The sequence below is a fragment of the Brachyistius frenatus genome, unplaced genomic scaffold (genome assembly GCF_029030835.1).
Source record: "Brachyistius frenatus isolate BFR_SWC_R1_liver_20210118 unplaced genomic scaffold, ASM2903083v1 Contig_2, whole genome shotgun sequence".
Lineage (NCBI taxonomy): Eukaryota > Metazoa > Chordata > Actinopteri > Embiotocidae > Brachyistius > Brachyistius frenatus.
The window spans coordinates 11266649-11290291 of NW_027210601.1; the positions used below are offsets into that span (position 1 = coordinate 11266649).

General features: G+C 41.9%; 1 protein-coding gene across 1 annotated transcript in view; it reads right to left on the reverse strand.

Annotated features, from left to right (window-relative positions):
• csmd2 (CUB and Sushi multiple domains 2) overlaps window positions 1-22514 on the reverse strand; it is a 250294-nt gene extending 227780 nt beyond the window's left edge. Inside the window, exons 1-2 of the mRNA XM_069699145.1 lie at window positions 21705-22514; window positions 4575-4791 (exon numbers count right to left, since the gene is read on the reverse strand). Of these exons, the coding sequence (XP_069555246.1) occupies window positions 4575-4791; window positions 21705-21879 (392 nt within the window). The 5' untranslated portion in view covers window positions 21880-22514. The remainder of the gene's footprint in view (window positions 1-4574; window positions 4792-21704) is intronic.
• Between the last annotated feature and the right edge of the window lie 1129 nt (window positions 22515-23643).

Consider the following 23643-nt stretch of genomic DNA (forward strand, 5'->3'; position numbering starts at 1 on the left):
GGCATTTTTAACTTTCCAAAATAATTTGGCTAATATACAGTATAAGTGATACCATGGATACTGTGAAAAGGATATTGTAAATCTGAACGTCTCTTATGTTACCAAGACTACGGTTTAGTAACTGGATCTAAAGACAGAGAATTCAACAATAATCAATATATCTCTCCATCCCTTAATTTACATAGGAAACCAAAATAATCCTGCTATTTTCAACAGTTGTTCCAGATTAGTCATCTAAAGTGTTATTGTCAGATTCCAGTCAAAACACATTCCTGCAAATGTTTCACAAATAATGCCTTGTTAGGAAATGAAAGGTTTCCGTCTGATTAAATTCTAGATGGCTTTTATTTTGAAAAGGAAACAGGACGTGTTGATATTTTTTTTATTAAAAGCAATAACTTTACCAGGGCAAACAGGAGTGGATCAAAAAGAGGCTTACAGATGACGTTGTGAATCTATACACTAAATTTGACAACTTTGACCATTCAATATTTTTTTGAATTGACACTTGCATGAAATACGTTTCAGAAATGATTGGATCTCCAAGCACCATAACAATTTAAAGGAGTTAAGTTTTAGCCTGTAAGCAAAGGGAAACAGCTAGCCCATCTCTCAATTGAAAACTATGCTGACCACCACTTCCAAATCACTAATTCAAATGTTGAATCTTAATTAAATCTGTGTGCAAACAGATAATTACAGAATTAGTGTTTTTTAGTGGGAATCTCACTGTGTGGCAGTGCCGGATGCAGTGTGCGTGCTTCCCCGAGCTTTGTTGTCACAGTGAGGACACAGGCTTAAGTATATGCCTACTGAGATCTATACCACAACTGCTCATAAGCTGTATCTGGCAACACACACTGTAACCAAAGGCGCTGTACAGTTACAGTGTGGGTTGCCAGATACTGCAGATGGATAATGGTGTAATGCACCCTGAAACCATCATTTCTTATTTCCATATTTTGTGTATGCATTAGACTAATAAGATACAACACACTAATAACTTCTACTTCACGAAGAACCAGGCTAGCTGTTTCCCACTGTTTCTAGTCATTATGCTAAGCGACCTGATTCCACCCCAATATATAATGCATTTGAAATTGATTTTCTATCTTCTTGTCTCTCATATTACAATAGCTTGATCATTTCAAATGCCTCTAATACAATGAATGAATACAAATGTGCAAAACAAATCCTCTACACATCTTTCTTCTTTTTTTTTTTTTTTCATTTGAAAAACTTGTTGAGGTTCTCTGTATAATGTTGTAAAGTTCTGTTGTAAGGACTTAACTGTGTTAAGTGCAGTGAAATAACCTGTGTTGTGATTTTGCGCTATATAAATCAAATTGAACTGAATTACGTAAGAAAAATCTTTCCACCTTGAGGTTTGTTCTGCAGCAGTTAAGCCTCTCTGTTTGTGAAGTGATAGCGTCCACAACACTAAGGGCTTTAGGTGCACTTAACCACTTATTTGCTATCTCTGGAAATTAATGCTCCGTTTAATTAACAGGGGTCAACCACCAACAGCAGCTTGCGCTTGCAATGCAGGACTTAAACCACTGAATAGGATTTCTCTGCTCTTCCATTTCAAACAATTGAAACCTCAGTCAGATTTTCTGTCTGCTTCCCAGGTGTCAGTTGGGATCGTCAGTTTAATGAAGTGCTGCAGCAACAGACTGATTCACATATGCATTTCGTAAGGAGTGGCTGTGACTCACAAAGCAACGGCTGCAGGAATACACACACACACACACACACACACATATAAACACCCCCCCGGGTATACATAGGAAAACACGTATAAAGACGAACTGATTTGGAAGCCAGCATTTTCCCGATCACGACAATTTTGTCGGCTTTGCTGTGACAGCAAAGAATAAATGAATGGATAAATAAACGCACGGGGAGAAAATTGACTGCTTTGAATAAGAAATCAAAGGTGATCATCTGAATAGGAAGTGAGGCAAAACATTCATTTTTGATGACGACTTGAGATTAAAGGAAAGATTCAAAAGCACTACAACGTATATTGTGGCGTGCATGAAAGAGTGATCAAATTCAGCAAACACAGCATGCGAGACACAAAATGGAGAACAGGAAGAAGAGATATTAAAAAAAAAAAAAATAGGTGAGAATGAAATGAGGGGGAGTGAGGAGAGAAATTGGAAGAAGAGGAGCAAGAAAGATGGAAGGAAAATTACTTGTGACACAAGTGGGAGATGAGAGCGAAGGGAGGGCTGAATTATCAGATGTGGATCTTCATGTGTATGAAAATGTGTGGATGTGTGTGTTGTGTCGGTGGGGGTGTTTGTCAGGGAAAGTCTACATGCATGCTCTGACAGCCTGCTGTTGACTGGTGAATGCTGCTTCTAGCCTATTCCCAGCCTTTCCCAGCTCCCCTCAAAGATAAAGTTTGAAGTCTCACTTTTACAAAACGCCTCTTTCGAAAAAAAATTTTTTAAAAAAGGACCTCTGGTCCTAAAACAACACAAGCGAAATCTAAGGGAGATCTGTGTTTGACACAGAATCCTTCACACTCCTTCTACTTCTCCATCTCACCACGTCTCTTTTCTCAACTCCTCTTTTTGCCTACTTCTTTCAAATTCATTTTCTTTCCCCCTCACTTCTTTTCAAAGTACTCAGACAGAGAGAGGAGAATGGTTTCCCCTCTGTCCCGCTGGAGCATCAATATACAACAAGGCCCAGAGGTCCAAACAGGAGAAAAGGCTGAGGAGAACAGCCCAACACCAATCCATAATGGATTTTCTTCTCTCTTTCATTTGCTTTCTGCTGGGAGACGCAGTGGAGGCACCACTGGCACAAAATGAAAGTTGCGGGGAGGGGAGGGGGCAGAGATGAGGCGAGAGAGAGAGAGAGAGAGAGAGAGAGAGAGAGAGAGGAGAGAGATATTGACGGGGAGAAATAGAGAGACCGACAGAGACTCAAAACAGTGTCAGTGACAAAAGCGCTTTGGAATAATTTGTTCATCCATGATAAGAGGGCTTTCATAACATACTGTATGCTTTCCACTGTTTGCAAGGCCGAGCTCATAGCAGGTAGGGAATTAAAAGCATTATTGGAGTAGCTTCAGCTGATAAGGTGGATAAACTATTCCTAATTAAATAAGGGGCAGCTTGTTAGATCTAAAAAAAAAATATATATATATATATATATATATATATATATATATATATATATCAACAAATAACAGCTCTTCTGTTGTATGTTATAACTGCAGCCAATACAAATAGAAACCTGGTTCTTTAGATGTCAATCCAGCCGTACAATATTTGTTTCTGAACTTCCATACAGTTAAAACCATATAAACTGAGCAAGCATGAAACTCTGCAAACCAAACAGACAGTTTTTTCTCAGTTTGTTAGAACGAGGCAGCGTTTTTTCTGAGGCTGGTAAATTGACAGTTGTACGGGAGGATGAGACTGCTGATTCAGAAATTGTTTGTTCGAGTCTGCACACCCAAGTGAGCTTTATTTTGTTTTGCTAGTAACTATGAAGCAGAAAATGTGCCCAGAATCCTGGTGAATAACCTTGGATGCTGTCACAGTGTCCACTGAGTCAGTCCTGTATTAGTCACTGGAGGATCAGCTGCAGCTGCCTCTCAAAGCATCAATGATTTTAGCCTTGATTAAAGTTCTTTCCTGTTTGCCAGTTAACCTCCCACAATCTTCGGCAATACCTTTAAGTCCATGTGATTCTAAAAAGGACAGTTTTGATTTCATAAAACTTGATGAAATCACAAAAAAAGTTGACAAAAAGCCAAACTGTAAACAAAAGTTTAGCCAAATTTACTTCCTCTTTAAATGTTAAAACACATTGCAAATGAGGGAAAAATTTCACGTGGGGCTCTCACAATCATGATGTTTCAGTTGGTGACAGTTGTAATACAATTAATGTGATGAATGATTTAATTGCCTTTTTCCATTCATTGTAAGCTACTATAATTGTATGAGCCTAATCAATAAAACATATCCACCTTATGAAGAGGAAGAGTCAGTTATTTGCAATGTTGTTTGGCTTTACAACTAAATGATAAACTAAATGATGTCAATGTAAATAGTCGCTCATTGAAATCAGGTTAGTCAAATATCAGAAAGTTAAGCACTTTGCTGGAGCAAATTCTCAATGAAAGCATTAAACCATAGCGGAATAAGGAGTGCCAGTCAAACCTTTAACAGTGAAAATAGTGATGGACATAGGATATTTTTGTCAGTTTGGGCCAAATGTTTTTTATATAGATTAATGGAAATTATTCTAACAATTATGCAAAATGACTACAGCCATCTTAAATAATGGCAATCAAGCAGTTATGTAAGAATTGTGAAAAGCCTAATTGTATGGATTTTTTTTGTTTTTGTTTTTTTTTTTTTGTATTGCAACCTACTGCATCCTGTAACCTTCAAACACCAGCAAACTCTTGGCTTCTTTTTGTTGAAAATGTGGTTTTCTGTGGGTTTCATGACAACATTGTAAACTTCTACATCAGCACTCAATTCGAATCCAAGCTTGGACAATAAGTAACAAAAAATAACGAATTACAGAAGTACAATATTTACCTTGTCCGCAGGTTCCCAGGGCTGGGCGGCCCGTCATATACAGACAAGATGTCAAAGTCCTCCTCGAGAGCGAAGCCTTGAAACACCAGCTGTATCCGGTTGTGCTCCGCTGCCACAATGACCCATGTGCAGTTGGCGTAGTTAGGATAACCGTACGGGTATCCAGGGCTCTCTATCGTCCCATTGGGATTGTTTAGTGTGTAACTGCAGTTCTGAGCTGTGAAGAGAAAAAGACATAGGCAGCTATTAACAGGCTGAACGTTAAAGCAGCTACAAGAGTGCAGAAGTGTTGAATTATTAAAGGTTGGTACACCAAATAAAAGACACTCGTCTACGTCCAAGAAATTAAATCACACACACACACACACACGCACACACACGCACACACACGCACACACACACACACACACACACACACACACACACACACACACACACACACACACACACACACACACACACACACACACACACACAAGCACACCCACAATCAAACAGTTTGCACCGAGCGCTGTAACATCCATTATCACCTACAGAGTGCAGCATGAGCCATTAATACAGCAGTGCTAAATGGCTCACCCTCTTCCAGCTCTCCCCACCTCCATCATCACACACTTGTTCACTCACTGGCCCTTCCACCACATTAGTAATAGGTTCCCACGTTAAAACATGACATATCTGGAGAGGAGGAGACGAGGGGACTGGAGGGGAGAGACACGGAGAGACATACTTGAGTGCTTCATTAATTGAACTCGGCTTGCTTTTCTTTTCTTTTTTTCTTTTGCAGCAGCCACTCCTACCGCATTGAATCTGAGATTTTTAATTGTGCGTGTTGCCATCTATCAGCACTCGACTCGCGGTGGATGTGTGAAGTGTGACCCACGTGTGAAGTGTGTGTTTTCAATCGCTCGGCTAAATGACTTGTCTTCAACTGATTTGAGCGCGGCCCAGACTTTTAATCAATGTTAGGATTTAGTTGCAATTAATCACTAGTGGGGACTGATGTGTGATTGTGCTAACTGCATTTTGTGCAGCTCTGCATGTTGTGTGTGTGTTGTTAGTGTTAAGGCACATAAGAATTCGCTTGTACAGATATAAATCTGCAGATGATAACAGTGATTAGATCTCATGTTTCAGTGGCGATGATGACGGGGCCTTTTTCGGTTCGGGCCCTTCAGGGAAGCTAAAACTTAGTTTTCTTCTAATTCACTTTTAAAAACTCTTTATGTTAGTCTTGCCTTTTATGGATTCCACAGTTTTGTTGATTCGACTTATTTTTTTTGATTATATTGTCTGATTTTATTGTCTTTTGTCATATTCAATCATAATATATGAAAAGCGGAAAATGAATAAAAGTATACTATTATTATCATTTACTGATCCTTGAGAATTTTTATCAAAAGTTATGATTTTGAAAATGAAAAAATTAAATGTTAAGAAATGTCCCAACAGTCAAGTAATACCATGGCGCAACCTCCTGACTTTGTAATTTAAAAGGGGAAAAAAATGGTTTCCTTGTCATTGCTTAGTTTTTGTCAACACCATCAGATGGCATAACAAGTTAATTATTCCTATGTATTTATTCTTATATAGATTCAGAACTCTTAAATCACTGTGTCTACACCTTAAGTGCACATATATATTCTGTTAAATGTTGAATATACACTTTTGCTGACTTTTTGTACAATTTTACGAGTGCTCCTTTAAAAACTCTTACTTCATGCAACTTTTATCATGAGCATGTATTGTTCTGTATGTATGTACATTTCCTTATACAAATGAACAATTGTTTACATGAAAAGACCCATTTTTAATTTCAATGAGATAATTATTTTAACTAACCAACTGCACTGGAGGAACAGATTGTACGCGTATTAATTTAAAACAAAGAAAGTTTCATCACACAGCAGTGATGGAGACCTAACGGTTGTGGCAGTGGCCACTATACATGTTTAATGTTTAAGCATAAATTTAACCCTCCAATAACTAAAAAAAAAACTGCCCTCATTTATAGGATTAAAAACCTTCTAAAAACCGTCAGTTAGTTTTATCAGTAAGTCGGTGATTATTATTATTCTCCTCTATAAAGTCCATGACTTTAGCCAACGGGTGGTAAATCTCCCTCGTTCTGCTTGAACAACCTGGTAACGGTGGCTCCATCACTTTGACTAGAATATCTTCAACTGGTACGAGGTAAGGGTGGATAAAAACTGCCCTTGAACATCGTGATGATGAGCATCCACAGTGACAGCCTTTGCCAACCACCAATGTTGGTCATAAATGACCGCGAGCCAAACTCCACAGCTCATGACACCAGCAGATACATTTGTTGTAATCCCTTCAGGACCAGTCTGGGCAGTATAATAATGTTATTATGTCCTCCAAACAAAACAGGGTAATGTTAAAGTAAATATGCATCTCCCTGATAACTAAATGTGAGCAGTCAGCAGCTGTCTACCATTGACGGGTGACAAAATGCTGCAGTCTGATGATGTTCGACAGTCACACGAAGAGTGCAGGAATGCAACCAGCTCTGAACTCACGTAAAGGGGAGCTGCATTAAAACATCTTCCTACATGCTATTTATACAAATGATGTGTATTTCTCTTTTGTTTACTTCAGCTACAAACCTGCATCATAATGTAGCCTGATTAAAATGTAATTAGGAGAGTATAATTGGAGGACATCTGTTATCTCCATAACCCATATTATTCAACAACACAAACAATGCAACGCTCAGCAGTAGATATGATTTTTTTTTTTTTTTTGTTCATGTATACCCACAGACATAACTGGGCAAACGTGTGATAAATCAATGCATGGAAATGAGCTATGCTGCCTGAGGGCGTTAAAACATAAGCTTTAAAAAACAGGAGTCTTGAGTAAACATTTAAAAGTGAAGGCTGCTTTGTTAAATTCCTCCGAGGGGGAGAATGTGTGTGCCTTATTGAATGCTTGTGAAATATACAGATTTTGTTCTACTTTGCGTGCAATCTCAGATGGATAGAACAATCCCAAAGCTCCAAATCCATCCAAATTTCTTCTCTGAAACGAGCCTCATGTCGGAGAAACCGGGAAGGATTTACAGGTAATAAGGCAGCGAGCATGAAAACAAGACAGAGACAATGGAAAAAAAAATGGGGCAAGGTTTTTTCTTCTTAGTCATACTCATGATTAAAAGGTATAAAACTTTTTTTTTTTTTTTTTTTTTTTTATGGAAGTGTACAGAGAAAAAGAGAATAAATCATAATAAAAAAAATTAAAAAAAAATGGACATGGATCATCTCTGGTTAGCCAGATGAGGAAATGCTGTTTGTTTTCTCAGCAAAAATCAAGCTTTGTGTTTAAGATTTCAAGGCCTACATGTCACATCAGGGTGCTTTTGAATCCTGAATTGATGCTTTAAAAAAAAAAAAGCATTAGCTACAAATAAACAAAACCAATATTAGCTTTTTGGTTCCAGCCAGGTAGAGCAACAAAACGGTAATCACAATACATATTTGTGGGAGGAGGATGAAAAGTTGAGATAGATTCCGAGGCTAAAGATCGAGACTGTCTGGGTGGCATCAAGCTGCAGCAGGAGGACAAAAGCATCTCAAGTCAAAGCATATCCATCATGCCAGTGTTGACTCCCCGGGGCCTGTCTGGTCAAAAAACAGGCAGGGGCCTCTCAGCCGTCACTTTTCAACGCTTCATGTGCGCTTGACCTCTTCCAAAATATGCTAATGAGTGTGCATTTGAACGCTGGCAACTTGAATATATTTAGCCAAGGTGTATAATACGGCATTGAGAGTTGTTTTTGCAAGTGTTAAAATGAATTCTTGGCATAAACCATGAAAAATTAGATTAACAGTAAGTAAATTTGCCCTACATACTGTATAGTGCTGGAAATAGCTGAGTATTGCAGAGTGTGGTCTATTTGCATGTATTCGCAGTCCTCATCTTTAACTAGTAACGAGAGAGAAGAACAAAAGATCAAAGCCGGAGCTATATCCATCTGATTTTGCATTAAAGCCTTTAAATAAGCTCAGCAAGTGAGCATCCACCCTCCCAATTACCATCAGGTCAATACTAATATCCAGGTAAAACCTCCACATCCACCTCTCCTACCTGATTTTCATATACGCGGCCTGGTCAATAATCTCCTCATCATCTCCTTCATTACGAGGCGTCTGTCAGACAAACGGCAATCAATGGCTCGGCCTGAAGGCAGAGCCTGATGGGGGTCAGAGTGGACTGTGAAGCTCTTGTACAGGGCCAATGAGTTAGAGGCGAGAGGATAGGGTTGTATTACAAAACAATAGCAGGGAGGTTAAAGCAACTGAAACGTTATTAATCAGGTTCGGGATTGAACTGAAATACAGGAAGAAATAAATGATTCTTTGACTCTTGAAGAGGTGTAACCCTATAAAGTTGAAAAAGGACACAAAGGACTTTATGTTTTTGCAGTTGCATAAAGTACATGCACAGAGCATGTGTTATTATGAGGTGGAACATGCTGCACATATTGATATATGACGAGTGATCAAGCAGGCAGGAACTCAGGATCTGTGTTTTATGGGCACAGTTAAGAGAAGAAAAAAAAAAAAAAAAAAAAAAAAACTCACGGCAGAGAATAAGTCCACTGAGTCTGCCAGAGCTCGGCCAAATGCTATTTTGAAGTGTGAGCACCTTTGCCAAGTGACTCTTAAATCGATAATGATGCGCACAATCTGGGATAAAATACAGAGATGCAGCTTTTAGAGACGCTGCTTATTTGGCTGTAGCCAGAAACGGTTTTATTCTTGCTGAAGAAATAAAGGGTCAGAATTTGATTGTGCAAAAGAGAGATGCATCAATGTTCGCTTGAAAATGCATTTCTGTGAGCATTAAGGTCTAATTTACAACATCATCCGGCTAGATTTCCGTATTACGGAGACACAACAGAGACACATGCCAGATGGGTTTGCATCACTGTGTAGTCAAGCTGATTCTGTATGAGTACTCACAACTGTTTAAAAAAAAATACCACCATAAGATGCGAGTGAGGTTAAACAAGGTTCTGTGAGTCTACTATCTCTGTTCTCTGGAAACCCAGAGCCTTTGATTAAGTAGATCCTGCACTTGGGGCTCGGTTGAATTATGCAAGCCTCGCCCTGGGTGCATTATGAAATTAACTGCTGGGGGCTGGTGACCTACTCTGAAGCCCCTCAGTGTAAATCTGCAGGGAAGAGCCAATCCTGCAGTTGACCCCCACTGACACACCATAAAGACCCCATAAACAGACTGCTGTCCGTGCTGTTTTAGCCCGGCTACACCAGCACGGCCAAGTACAAGGTCATGTTTTCTCGAGTTATGTAAGTTCAGGTGCGCAATTATGAATATGGAACAGTCGCGTGGAATATGCTGGTTCAGCAATTAGGAAAAATTGCTTACTTGTTTCAGTGGTTGGTGTATTTTATCCCACAGCATGTCTTTGGGAATTGTTTTCATTGGCTTGTACTGGAATGTTAACTATGCTTGATGTCTGGATGTTCAACAGATATGTTGTCCAGTGCTTAGCCCGCTGTGACACTGGCAGCATCTGCTTGGCACTAACCATCTCCGGTGTGTGCACGCTGCCAAATGAGTGTACAGGGACAGGTGTGACCTTGCTGGGGCAGCACTCCAGGTTCTATCTGTGTGTGTGTGTGTGTGTGTATGTGTGTGTGTGTGTGTGTGTGTGTGTGTGTGTGTGTGTGTGTGTGTGTGTGTGTGTGTGTGTGTGTGTGTGTGTGTGTGTGTGTGTGTGTGTGTGTGTGTGTGTGTGTGTGTGTGTGTTGGAGGTATTGTTTGCTTTGCTAGGGCAGTTGTTTAGTAGCGGGCGTACAGAGCTGTGGTGGTGAGCTGTGACAATTTGATGAATCGATGGTCACTGTTGCTGCACTCGGGCAGGACAGCAACCCCTCAGAGTGGAGGAAGGAGACAGAAAGAAACCAAAGGAGAAGGAGGGAGGCGGTGGAGGGGAAGCCAGACAAACAGAGAGCAGACTGACTGAATGTATGGACATATGAGAAAATAGATTTGGAAGACGTGACGTGAGGAATAACAGAAGTAAAGGTGAAATGAGGGACAAACTGAATGGGGAAACAAGAAAAAATAAAATAGCAGCAGAGGGAAGAATGAAAAAACATGTCAGGTCAACTGGAGAAAGAGCAACAGCCAATGGGGGCGAATGAGTTGGAAAGAGGAGCAACACAATATAAGGGGGAAATAAAAATGTTTTTTACCTATTTTGCTGAGGTCACAGACAGACAGTGTGGCATTCACAGCGAGATGTTAGCGGAACCTTAAGGTCTGTTTATAGGCGGGGTTTAGCAGTGTGTGTGTTTTGTTTATGTGAGTAAAGTAAGTATGCACACATGTCTGTATATAGAGGTATCATTTGTCTGCACATGTGAGTCTAATTCCTATACCCTGGGTGAGTATAGTGTCAGATATCTTCATGTAACTGCTCTGCTGAGATACAATTAAACGGACTGCAGTGACTTTGAATGGGAGGAAATGTCCTCGTTGAGAACATAATCCCAACATCACATTCTCATAATACCATAAAGACACAAACAATACGGGCAATACAGAATTGCTAATCTCCTTTCTGGTCTCCCATCTTCTTTTTTTTCTCTGATTCTTTATCCCTCCCCGTCTCTGTCTCGTCTCCTCATCTATGATTCAAGTTTGCCTTTGGACAAAAGACAAAGACGCAGAGACCATCCTGTTCTTGCAGTCAATAATAGAAGTGCCTCACGTCTTATGCTGCGCGGTATGAATAGAACTGAGAAGAATGAAACTTATTGTTGGATGTTTAAAGAGCGGTCCCTTGGAATTTCAACATTGTCACAGACTCACAATGTCTGTGACAATGTCATTAAATGTAAACCTGCAGCTACATCTGAAGAACATTAAATTATAAATTCCAAGTCTCCACCATCACATAATAACTAAAACACAGAGTTAAGCTCTTTCTTTATTCTCAAGAGAAACCATAAATAATTCATGTATGTTGCACATAAGGGGCAATATCCATAGAAAATAAGCATCCACCCCATTGGAGCCAGCATTGAATAATTTCCAACTAAATAAGTGTGTCCCTTTGGGTGTATTGAGCAACAAAGCTACCCAGCGTCACATATAACCTGACCCATGAGTAAACTTCAAACAACCATATGTTTGGTGTGTGCCAGTAACTGCCTTCCGGGTGGGAAGATAAACCCTTCCACCCCATAGATCCTCTCAGCATCACCATTTGTCTCTTGACGTGTCAGCGCATATGCGCGCCTTGACCGCATCATATCCGAATTAACCTCGAGATGGCCGCCATTAAAATGGAAATGGGTGAGCTTAGCGATCCCGCTCGACTCCATACATTAGGCTAATGTCCAGGCCAGGACGACGCCGCCCGCCATTACACACAAGCCAAATGCAGTGGAAGGTGATAGTCCTAGCCCTCCCTTCCACTGGTGCTTTCCACTGGGCTGAATGGTAAATGTTTTTTCCTTAAAAGGGCAGACAAACAGTGTTTGCACATTCAAAGCTTGGATTGGCCTCCTGCTGCATGAATGTGTCAAGCAAATTACAGCAGAGATTTCTGTAAACACAGAGCGAATACTCAAGCAAACACATACAGTATGTGAGTGCATTTATTAACATACAGTCTCCACTGTAAATCAGGGAACACGTGTGGCTACCCTGCTGACAGCACCGCTGCTCTCAGTGTGGCGTTGTCCCAGTTGTAACATCCACATCTCAGACTCTAGCATTACTTTCAAGGATCTGTTGATGCCCATGGCAACACATATTTAATACACACACGTGCACAAAAACACAAAACCACATTGTCATGGCAAAAACAGCTGCAGGGCAAAATGTGTGGGGTAAGAAAATAAACAACACCCACGTGTAAAGATTAAGCAAAGATTAAAGCATCGAAGAAAGTGTCTGGATGCTAAAACACAGCAGAGGCATGCATGCAGAAATGCACATTTGCATGAGCGCATGCACACATTCGTAGTCTGTTATCAGGGCTGGCAAAAGAAGCACAAAGGAGCATGTGTTCTCTCACACAGAGAAGAAGAGAAGTGGGGGGAAGCCAGGCAGTTCCTTCCAGCTGGTTCATATTTAACCAGCAGTATCGTCATGCCAGCAAACAGGACCTGCAGAACAGCCACCCACACAAAAAAATAAAACGTCTACCCCTTAAACTAGACGAGCATTTTGCCCCGTTTAAACATTCAACAGAGATGTATTCCAGTTTGGGTAGTCTTCATCATTTTATCTACCTATTTCAATTCCCTTCTCATTAATACATTAAAAAAAAAAAGTCCTGCGGTAAGTTAGTGTTACTGTGAACAACGCAGTTTCTCAGCAGCCCACGCACCAAGGTTTCAAGTTAATCAATAGAAAATAGCCCATTCAGAGTCAAAGACATGTTACGCTTGATATTCCTCCCTTTCAGAAAGACCCGTGTCTTTGTGGAGGAGTTTATTCAGCATGGGTACAAATGGCCCTCCCACACAAAACGCAGTGAGGCTGGATGCCCGCGGAGAAACGTATATGTGTGATTGGAAGTGTGTTTTCATGTTTGTGCGTGTCTATTGATGAGTAAAAAAGAAAAAGAAATGCGTTTCAAACAGCCTCATTCTCTGCCCACGTCACCAAACTGCATGTTGTTCCCATGACAACAGTGTAACAGGATAACACATATGAAGACAAATCCCTGTCCTCAAATAGTTATTATTACTTGAGTACGTTGTGTGTGTGTGTGTGTGTGTGTGTGTGTGTGTGTGTGTGTGTGTGTGTGTGTGTGTGTGTGTGTGTGTGTGTGTGTGTGTGTGTGTGTGTGTGTAAGACTTAAACTCATCTCAAACTCATCTCAAATACACACACACACACACACACACACACACACACACACACACACACACACACACACACACACACACACACACACACACACACACACACACCTCAAAACATTTATTTTCCAGTCTTTTCCATACTTGGGGGGAAAAAAAGCACAATTAAGTGTGATGCTAATGTGTTAACAGTGAAAGTCAATTATCATCTCATTTTCATTCTCCTCACATCTGACAGCCCAGCTCTTAGAGTTACATTAGACCCAAACTGTGCTGAGGAGATACTCCCTCATTTATTCGCACTGAAATTATACCAGAAATCAGAGAAAACTACACTTTGCGGACCAATCAATAGCAGCGACAGGAGGTGGCGTAATGCAGTTATGGATGTGTTAAATGTGTGATTGGATTCTCCTGAACATGCATGTTGATCTGTGTGTGTGTGTGTGTGTGTGTGTGTGTGTGTGTGTGTGTGTGCGTGCGTATGTGGGCATTAGTGAACATCTGACCCTCTTTGAGTGGTGTATATTACACCAGGGAGAAAGCAGTGATCTAAAGGTCAGGTGGCAACTGTCCCAGCTGGACTATTCCATCTATCACCGAGTGACGGATGAGCGGGCGATCAAGCTGCCTCACTTCAACTCACTGAGGTCCACCTTAACCTTTCAAATTGGATCCTAACTGCCCCCCCCCCCCCCTCCGAGAGGTCTCAAGTGTCACCTGTGGACCGCTGTCACAACTGATGGGCTGCACGCATCACTCTCACATAATTGTAAGTTACAATAAATAGAGTGAATGGTTACTGCCACTCATAATGTTACATGCACATTGCATTTCCACACCTTTGACCCAGATAGGGTCAGAGGTGTAGAAATGCAATGTGTAAATTACACTGTGAATTAAAGCCATAAAGATGGTGTTTTTTTCAAGATACCGTTACGATTGTGAGAAAGAAAAACATATTTTGGCAGACTGGTAACCAAGTCTGTGATTTTTAGTCAGGATAGTGTAGTTGATAATAACATCAAATCATGTTTCTTGATTTAAAATTCAGAAGAATTATGTTCGATTAATATTTTTCTCTTTTTTTTTTCCTGAATATCATTAATATTAGTGGGTTCTTACAAATAGCTCAAATATAAGAAATGAAAACAAACAAAAGACAGCTAACATCTAACACCGTCTTGAAAGATAATTGTTTCTCGTCCACCTCTGCACTAAGACAGGCGATAGGTCTACTATCTACTCACTTGTGCTCATTATGAATTTATTGCCTCCGTGGCAGCAACACGTAACACGAGTCAGCTCACTGCTGTGACATTGGGTTAAACGGGGTTTGGTCACCAGACACTTTGCGAGTGATTAACTCCTGTAGACGCACTTTACACTAATAGGATAAGCTTGCAAGGCTGGAAACATTTTTTTTGGGCTACAAACACCCTCTGGGACAATATTCTCTAAACTGATTGTTCAACAGTTTGTGAGACCTAGATGAGAAGATCAATAGGCTTATCATTACTACGAGGTTGCCAGGCAACCAGCCGACACTACAGGAAGTTAGGGCTCCCCCGAGCACGACACTTTATCCCCCTGTAAACAGTAACTTCTCGTTTTACACTTTGGTTTTTGTACGGATCTAACAAGGCAGATATAATGTGCTCGTGAGTGAGCGTTTATGATGCTGGGAGGTGAAATTTGTTACCAGTCAAAGAGAAGAATTTCCTATTAGTATTTACAACCACGCACAAAATGCCACAAAGCATGAATCCTTCAAATCCAAAATTTAAGTTTGCAAGGCACTCCCACACACACTCACTGCCTCTCCCTGCACGATGACTCTGCCTCGTTCCCAGAAGAAGACTGCTGACAGATTGCCTATACGTTGAATAGATAGAGAAGCTGTATAAAGGAAGAAAAAGACAAGGACAAGGACAAGATACCTCCTGCCCAGAATCTAATCTTCAATCTCTGGGATCACTGATATCTGATAAGAACAGTGTAAATCAGGAAGCTAAAGAAATCCCTGCTTGAGCTTTGTGTCTATACAAGACAGACAGGGCATCTGTGTCCGTCTCTCGCTTTGTGGGGATTTACTGTAGCTGGAGCAAATTCCCATGTCTGATAATAACAGGAAGAGAGAGCCCTCTGTGTTAAAGCTTTGTTCTCATATATGGCTGGTGGAGATGTAAGCTCTGGATTATTTTTACTTATTCACTTATTTCACCTTTAGTTATGCAGGGAAGACTGACTTTTAGCGCATATGTTCTTGTTCCTAGCATTTAAGGCCAGATAGAGGTTGCATGGTTGTTACAGTTTGTTGCACATATTCACACCAGGGAGCTGTTCGGTACAACTAAACTCTTCCTGTGTTTTCTACTGGAAAAAATGAAATGAAAATCAGTGCCTCCTCAAGAATTATTAACATGTTCTTGAGCAAGGCACTTTGCCATAACTCATCCAATCCCTACCCAATGTCTGTAATGGAGCTCAGCTGCTAAAAGGCTAACGATGTAAGACAGAGTTTAACAGAAAGGCTCACGGGAGTACATTACAGCATATGAATGTGAAGCGAAAGCAATGCCAAAACAGAGGAATACTGCTCAGGTTATATTCCCGGGATAAGCAAAGCAGCCAAAATATACATGTATTAATTGTATGTAGCGCTATAGGACAAGCTGAGAGTCATTTTTAGAAGGAAGCAATAGTATTTCTCCAACACGCTTTTCACTGCTTGTGTTAGATGTGAATTATGGATTTTACAACCACAGCTGCCAAATATATAAACACCTCGGCTGATGTGCAAGGATTGCATTTGATGAAAGCAAACTCTTATATGGCCATCAAACTCAAATACCTGTGTTTAACAGAGGTAATTTTATGATCATTTGAATTTCATCTTCCCCATCAACTCACTGAATGCCACTTTAGTCAAGAAATTATCCAAATGTGCATCTGGCTGTATATTCGTGAGTTTTCAAAGGTCCAGTTTGTGTTGTCAGTTTGTGTGTAAAAGCCAGTTAAGTTGGACAAACACATGGCTGGTTAAATGCATCTAGGAATAATTTTTTGGGAGGAGGATGGGGGGGTTGGGGGAGTCTGCAAGTGTGCATGAATCCATGTGTGTGTGTGTGTGTGTGTGTGTGTGTGTGTGTGTGTGTGTGTGTGTGTGTGTGTGTGTGTGTGTGTGTGTGTGTGTGTGTGTGTGTGTGTGTGTGTGTGTGTGTGTGTGAGTCACTGTGTAGCTGTGATCACTGTGACGAAGCACAGTGACAGAGCTCTGGCCATCTGGAGACAGATGATGGTATGAATCACCGGAGAGGAGGATGAAGGAGGAAAAAAAGAAAGAAGGGGAGGTGGCAGGACAGAGGGAGGGAGGGAGGATGAGGCGGAGAAGGTACGAAGGGGAAGACAGACAGAGGAGCAGGTTGGCGCATCCGCAGGTGGGTGGGGAAATAATGGCGCTCACGAGAACGAAGGTTTTTCGTCATAGCGTGCATGTACCCACACACATGCACACACATGCACACACATGCACACACATGCACACACACATGCACACACATGCACACATCGTCTTTCAGTGGCCCTTTTTTGAGTGAGCTAATGACCTGCTTGTCAACACTTCAGTCTAATCATCCTGGAGTCAATGGGGGTGGCATCCCACAAACTCATCCACCCACAAACAAACAGACACGTGCCCACAAGCTTACTTACAAGCTGTTATTTGTTGAAATAGAAGTCTGCTTGATGCCTGATAAGAAAACGAGCCCTCCAAATAGATAATTTACTAAAAAAAGAAAAAAACAGCCAGCGCTGAAAAGGCAGAGGAACACAGGGCCCAGATTATCTCTCAGCTGGTGTAAGCTTATCACCCATTTACTTCAACTGTCTTCTCCCATTTCTGCCTCTTATTTCCCTTCACAGTCACTCTTGTCTTGCGGTTTATCTGTCCCCCTCCCCCCTTCATAGCACCTCTGTAAGTTCTCCATCTTCCTTTTGACCACCTCTCTTTCTCTCCCACTGCTTGCCTCTTCTCCGAGTAACAACATGGCGATACATATCTCGTTTGCATTTCAGACATTTCTCAGTTTGAGTAAATAGATGTCATCTGTTTCTCAGCTCCCATTCCCTCCTTTATTGCCCAACAGTGAATGTAGAGGGCAGATGGGAAATGGGAAGCAACAGAGCATGCAGATAGAGGAGGATTTGAGATTGAGAGTTGCAGGTAGACCGGTGGGAGAAGGAGGTGAGAGACATAAAGGGAAGTGAGGCGCCCATATATTTGTCATGTGGAAACACAGGACACGCAGGACTCCGATTGAGTTTGCGAAGCTAGTAGGACTTAAAAGAAGCCCATATCAAATTTGTATCAATGTCATCAAGTGTTTCAACAAGACCACAAAAGCAACTCTTGTTTTGGTTTCACTTATCTTAGCCAACATGTATCAAAAATGCAACAGGGCACTTCCATAATGATGTTTTACAATATGGACTTGAGGGAGAAGTCGAAGTAGTTTCGAGCAAAAAACTAGGAATGTCCGTATAACTGTAACTGTTTTGTCCAAGCAGCAAACCAAAATCCAAATATATTAATACAACATGAGATGGAAAATCAGCAAATATTCACATTTTCAATGCTTGGTAATGTTTGATTTTTTTTGCTTGAAAAAATTAATGAAAATTATGGTTGCTACTCCTTTCAGCTCGACATACTCTATGAGTGAGTCATTGTTGGCTGCTATTTGCTTGGAATTCACTCTCACTATCCATAAAATGTGGTACAGTTACAGTAGAAACCAATCCTTATGATGTTCTTTTGTCAAACTGGGGAGTCTAAAATGTCAAACTGAGAGTTCAAACCCACGAAAACATGGGAGAAATCGTATACAGAGCAGCTGAAGCGCTCCGCTGCTGCTGAGGAGCTGTCCGTAGTGCTGAAGAGGAGCTGTCCGTAGTGCTGAAGAGGACCAGCTGAGAGGATTCAGCTGTGCCTGTAGGTGTCCGGTGTTCTGAAATTGTTTCCCAAAGGTGAGGGTTTTTTGGAGATCCGCGTGGGTTCAATAGAGACAAATTGAAAGTTGTATTTCATTTGGATAACTTGTATGAAAGTATTTTTCTAATAATTCGATTATACTATCGTCTCGCATATTATTGGAAGGTGCAGACACTAAATTACCCAATTATAAATCAACAGCAGTGTTTTCAAACAGTTACAATTCAGCTCAAGGCTGGAGGCCTTTGGGTGGTAGATCTTTAAAACCAAAACAGAGTTTGGCTTTTGACACTTTTTGATTTATGGGACTTGAAAAGTGACTTTATATCTAGGTTTTTTTTCCCTCTACTCTTTGGCCTGGAAACGCAAAGACGCGCTCACCCACGCGGGTGTCTTTACTCTTTACCCCCCAGACTTACACACACACACACACACACACACACACACACACACACACACACACACACACACACACACACACACACACACACACACACACACACACACACACACACACACACATTGGCACTTGTGCCTTGTCTCTTTCTTCAGGAGCCTCATGACTGCGCGAATACAAGCAAATGTCATGAAGTGAAAAAGATAAAAGGAAAAGGGGCATCAAGTCCTCCAGTCCTCATAACATTACTGCGAGTTGCATCATGAGCACAAACGCCGCGCTTTATATGAAGGAGAGCGTGGTTGAGAGCAGAGGACGACGAAGCGTGATCTTGCGTATAAATGGACATACTGAGCGACTGTCTCATGCCCCGCTGACGAATGATCTAATACCGGGCAGGGTTGGAGTTGGAGAGCCGAAACACGCACCAGACAGGCAAGCCACGTCATCCTCAATCTGCCTCCTCTCTTCTCGGCCTCTGCGTTCTCTCTCTCTCTCTCTCTCTCTCTCTCTCTCTCTCCTGTACGTTTACATGAATGGAGGTTGATTACCGCTTATTGAGCGCGCAGTCCACTGGGATCCACTTTGATCCCGTGGAGACAGCGCGCCGTTCTCTTCAATATGTCTTTGTCAGAAAACCTTTTCCACATCTCTATCTTTGGCCCTTGGGAGCGATTTTAAGATTACACGAGAGGCTGAAAATAGTTTCAAGTAAGAGTGCTTGATAAGGGAAGACAGTGTAAATGCACTACCATGCATCTAACATACGTCTAACGGTGCGTATCAACCACAGCCACCTAATGAGCAACCCTTTTGATTTGGGTTAACATGCAACAGCGTATTCAAAGCCGCCGTATTGGCAAGTGTTGCTTCAGTTTGATAAAGTATATAGATAGAGAAAATCCACGCACCCCAGGTCTCCTCCCCACCCCCTCCTCCTCCTCCACCTCCTCCTCCTCCGCGCCTCTCCGCATAGTGTGAGGCTCTGGTGCCGCTCAATGGGAGGATGGGGCAACTGCTGGTGGCTGCAGCACCGAGGGACGCGCCAGACCAACCTCGACGCCGGCGTGTGATATTCAAACATATTTATTGACACCGTTTAAAGTAAACGTCGTAACGGACGGACGTGGAGGGGGCTAGATGGATCGCCCGGTCTTTCCTAGTTATTCGTAAATATGTGCAATAAGTTAGAGTCGCTTTATTGGCTCCAAAAGTAGAGACAAACGGCAAGAGAGCGTGGGCAATAAAGAGCTCCCTGGACGCAAATAAAACAAGCAGTCTTCTACGAAAATGCCCGCAATGAGATTTACTCCGCAGGAAAGTCGAGAGAGATTTGTCAGTATCATTAGGACCGAGTTGAGTGTGTGTGATAAACCCACGCCTCGCCAGCACACAAACCCAACTTGGGTGGTTGATGACACAAGTTTGATGAAAAGTGGGTGGGAAAAGTGGGAGTCATTTCGGTGGGAGACATTAGAACTGACATTTCTGTAAAAAGAATGACGCGCGAGCTATAACCACATATGTACAGTATGAGACGAGTGGCCTATAACTGTGCTTGTAGGTGATGCCGAAAATGTGCCCGTGTCCCACTCACTCGTGTATTATGAGCTGTCCAACCAAAAGGTATGAGTGGGCGAACACAGAGCCATGACTCACTGTCAAATTCATATTGTGGCTGTGGCAGTATTCTTGGCTTTTGCTAAAAATAGTGTCCATTCTGTGGTGTGGTGCCAAGACAGTGATAAAACGGTTGCCTTTCTTTGCCAAAGGACCTGCTCGGGATGGCAAAAAAAAATCATTGCAGTTCTTCCCCTCAAAAAAAAAAAAAAAAACGGAAAAAAAAAAAAAAGCGAGCTCTAAATAACGCCATGAGCTTTATCGTAACGGAAATCCACGGCTGCAGGAGGTATAATTTTTTTTTTTTTTTAAATCAGTAGTGAGTGAGTCTCACCTTTCAGGAACACATTAAGCTGCGAAGACGTGAAAGTATATTAATAGTAAAGATAATCTGTTGAATGCCCTGCTCCGGTTTCAAGGTTTCCATTTGCAATTAATCATGAGCAGAAAACCCAGAGTCAGTTAATTAGGCCTACCCCACAACACACACAGACACACACACACACACACACACACACACACACACACACACACACACACACACACACACACACACACACACACGCCTTAGTATCCTATACAAACACTCAGAAAGAGAGAGATGTGGACTGTACATAAAATGATGTTGATACATGTGTCCTTTGTAAGTTAAAGATGTTTTGGGGTTTGAGTTGGGGGAACTAAGAAGGAGCAGTCCGAAAGAAGAAGATGCCACTCATAAACACACACACACACACACAACCATTTGGACTCTGAACAGCATAATAATCAGCCCGCTGCTTGACCACCTCAACGGATTTCCTCATGCCAGCATGCAGAGCATGGGTTCTGTAGGGAAGATACCGTTATCTCTCTACCTGAGAAACATAATTTGTGAGGGAACCCATCACTCAATAAGTTTATCTACGTCCATCCAGCTCATTTGATCCATTCCTGTTCCTTAATACAACACTCAGCATAATCATTTAATGAAACGCATCAACACAGTCAAGGATAGACAGGAGCAATTCCTGATGATCGGCTGTCACCAAAATAGCCACCCAACCAGCCTCCTATTAATAACTTTGAGTGGTGGAGCAGCGACATCCCAGGAAGGTTGATCCTAAAATGCGCCTTTAGGATGAGTGAGTGAGTGCGTGTTGCTGATGCTGATTTGCATTCAGTCAGGGCTCGGAGAGGGTGGGCGATGGAGAGAGGGTAAGCCTGCTGCATTTTGCATGTCTTCAGCTGTAAAGATGGGGACTTACCCTTTACTGAGGCGGCCAGCAGCCCCATATATAAGAGCAGCACCCGGCTCCAATGGTGCGCCTGCACTCCCGCCTTCATTAGAGCAAAAATATGTATTCCGTCCCTTTTCCTGCATGCGCATTCTGGTCTCCTCACAAGTCCCGTTGCTCCGTCCCGATTTGAAGCGGCGATCATGGCAGGGCTTTTTTCTCTGGTCTGGCAGGCACGATGAGTTCTCAGATGGTCAGAAAAGGGAGATTCACTCGGTGTCGGCGCTGAGAAAAATCCCAATGCATGGAGGAGGCTCGGATCTCGCAGCTGGACTGAACCATGTCATGCGGGGACCGAGGGGTTCAGAGTCTCTGTCTGAGAAGATAGATTTCACACCTAGAGGTGGGGAAAGAAGAGGGGAGGCAAACTAAGGGGGAGACGTGATTCAAGTGTTCAGCGATCTACCGTGCACGAGTAAAAAATCATGAAAACCCCTCGTCCGCTCCACATATGGAAGTGATATCACCAGACACACGCCAAACAAACCCAGGAGATTCCTCCTTCAGTTTCTCCCGCAGCACTTATTTGTCCTTCTGTCCAATTTATCCCCAGTTAATGACAGCATTTGCGGTGCCGATAATCCACCTTTTAACTCGTCATGAGACCGAGATTCAAACGAAGGGAACGACGAATCGCCACAGAGGTTATCCGGATCCAGGGGGGAAAAAAACACCTCGTTGGAGAAGTTCTCGACCAGTGATCTTTTTGTACAGAGAGAAATATGCAGGATGTATTCCCAGTATCGCAGCGCAGCTTGGCCACAGCGTCGTCTCGGGTCTGCGCGACGCCAAGATTCAGACTGCAGACCTGCTCCTTCTCTGCGCGCCTCTCTCTCTCTCTCTCTCTCTCTCTCTCTCTCTCTCACACACACACACACACACACACACACACACACACACACACACACACACACACACACACACACACACACACACACACACACACACACACACTCTTGTTATCCTCTCCAGTCATATCATATGCCCACATTTTCCAAAGCATGTTGCTATTATTTCACAAAATGCTCATATGATGTATAAATATCAATATAAGACTTCTTCAGAAATAAACATATTCGTTCTTTCTAAAAAAAAATCTGTATGACTATTATCCACTAATATTAATAATATCATTAGATTCACCTTGTTCCAATTTGTTACTGTAAGATTTAGGGGCCCACAACGAGGCCGTTGTCTCAATCCCGCAGTTTAATATCTATGTCCACTTCCTGCTCACTAAACGTGAAATTGATGCTTAACAGACTGGAACCCTGGCCAGTAAATATGAATGTCATTTCCACTTTTGCATATGACCGATATAATTAGTTTTCCCGCAATGCACTGCTCATGGAAACAGTTGGGCTAATGAATGCACGACAGCCTTCAACCCCACATATGTGATGGCGGTCATAAATAGTCTTCATGCAACATTAAATTAAACTTGGCCAACGCTGGATGGCTCTCCCGTCCTCGTCGGGTTGTTCTGAGACATAACGATGCATCTGTTTTTCTGGAGATGCAGCTGAGATCCCGCAGCATCACCTGTGTTACTGAAAGATTTACACGTGGAGCTCGTTGGCAAGTCAAACAAGTTTTACAGTCAGTTTGTGTGTGCACGCACAGACCAGTGTTGTGTGTATACGTGTCTCAAGGTCCTTCCATTCAGTCATTAGAGTAGTTATTTCAGAAAAACACACTATCCAATCAAAATAGGTTGTTTCACAGCTCCAATCTAACTTTGTTTTTATAGATATGATGTCAGCAAACAGGAAATACCTGGAGAGATCGAATTGGACTTCAGGGTTTCTTATTTAAGCTCGTGCTGAATTATCATTCTGGAATTGCAACTGGTTGCTATGACAACCTACCAAGATCACACCAAGTTTTGTTTTCATTCAAAAAAAACAAC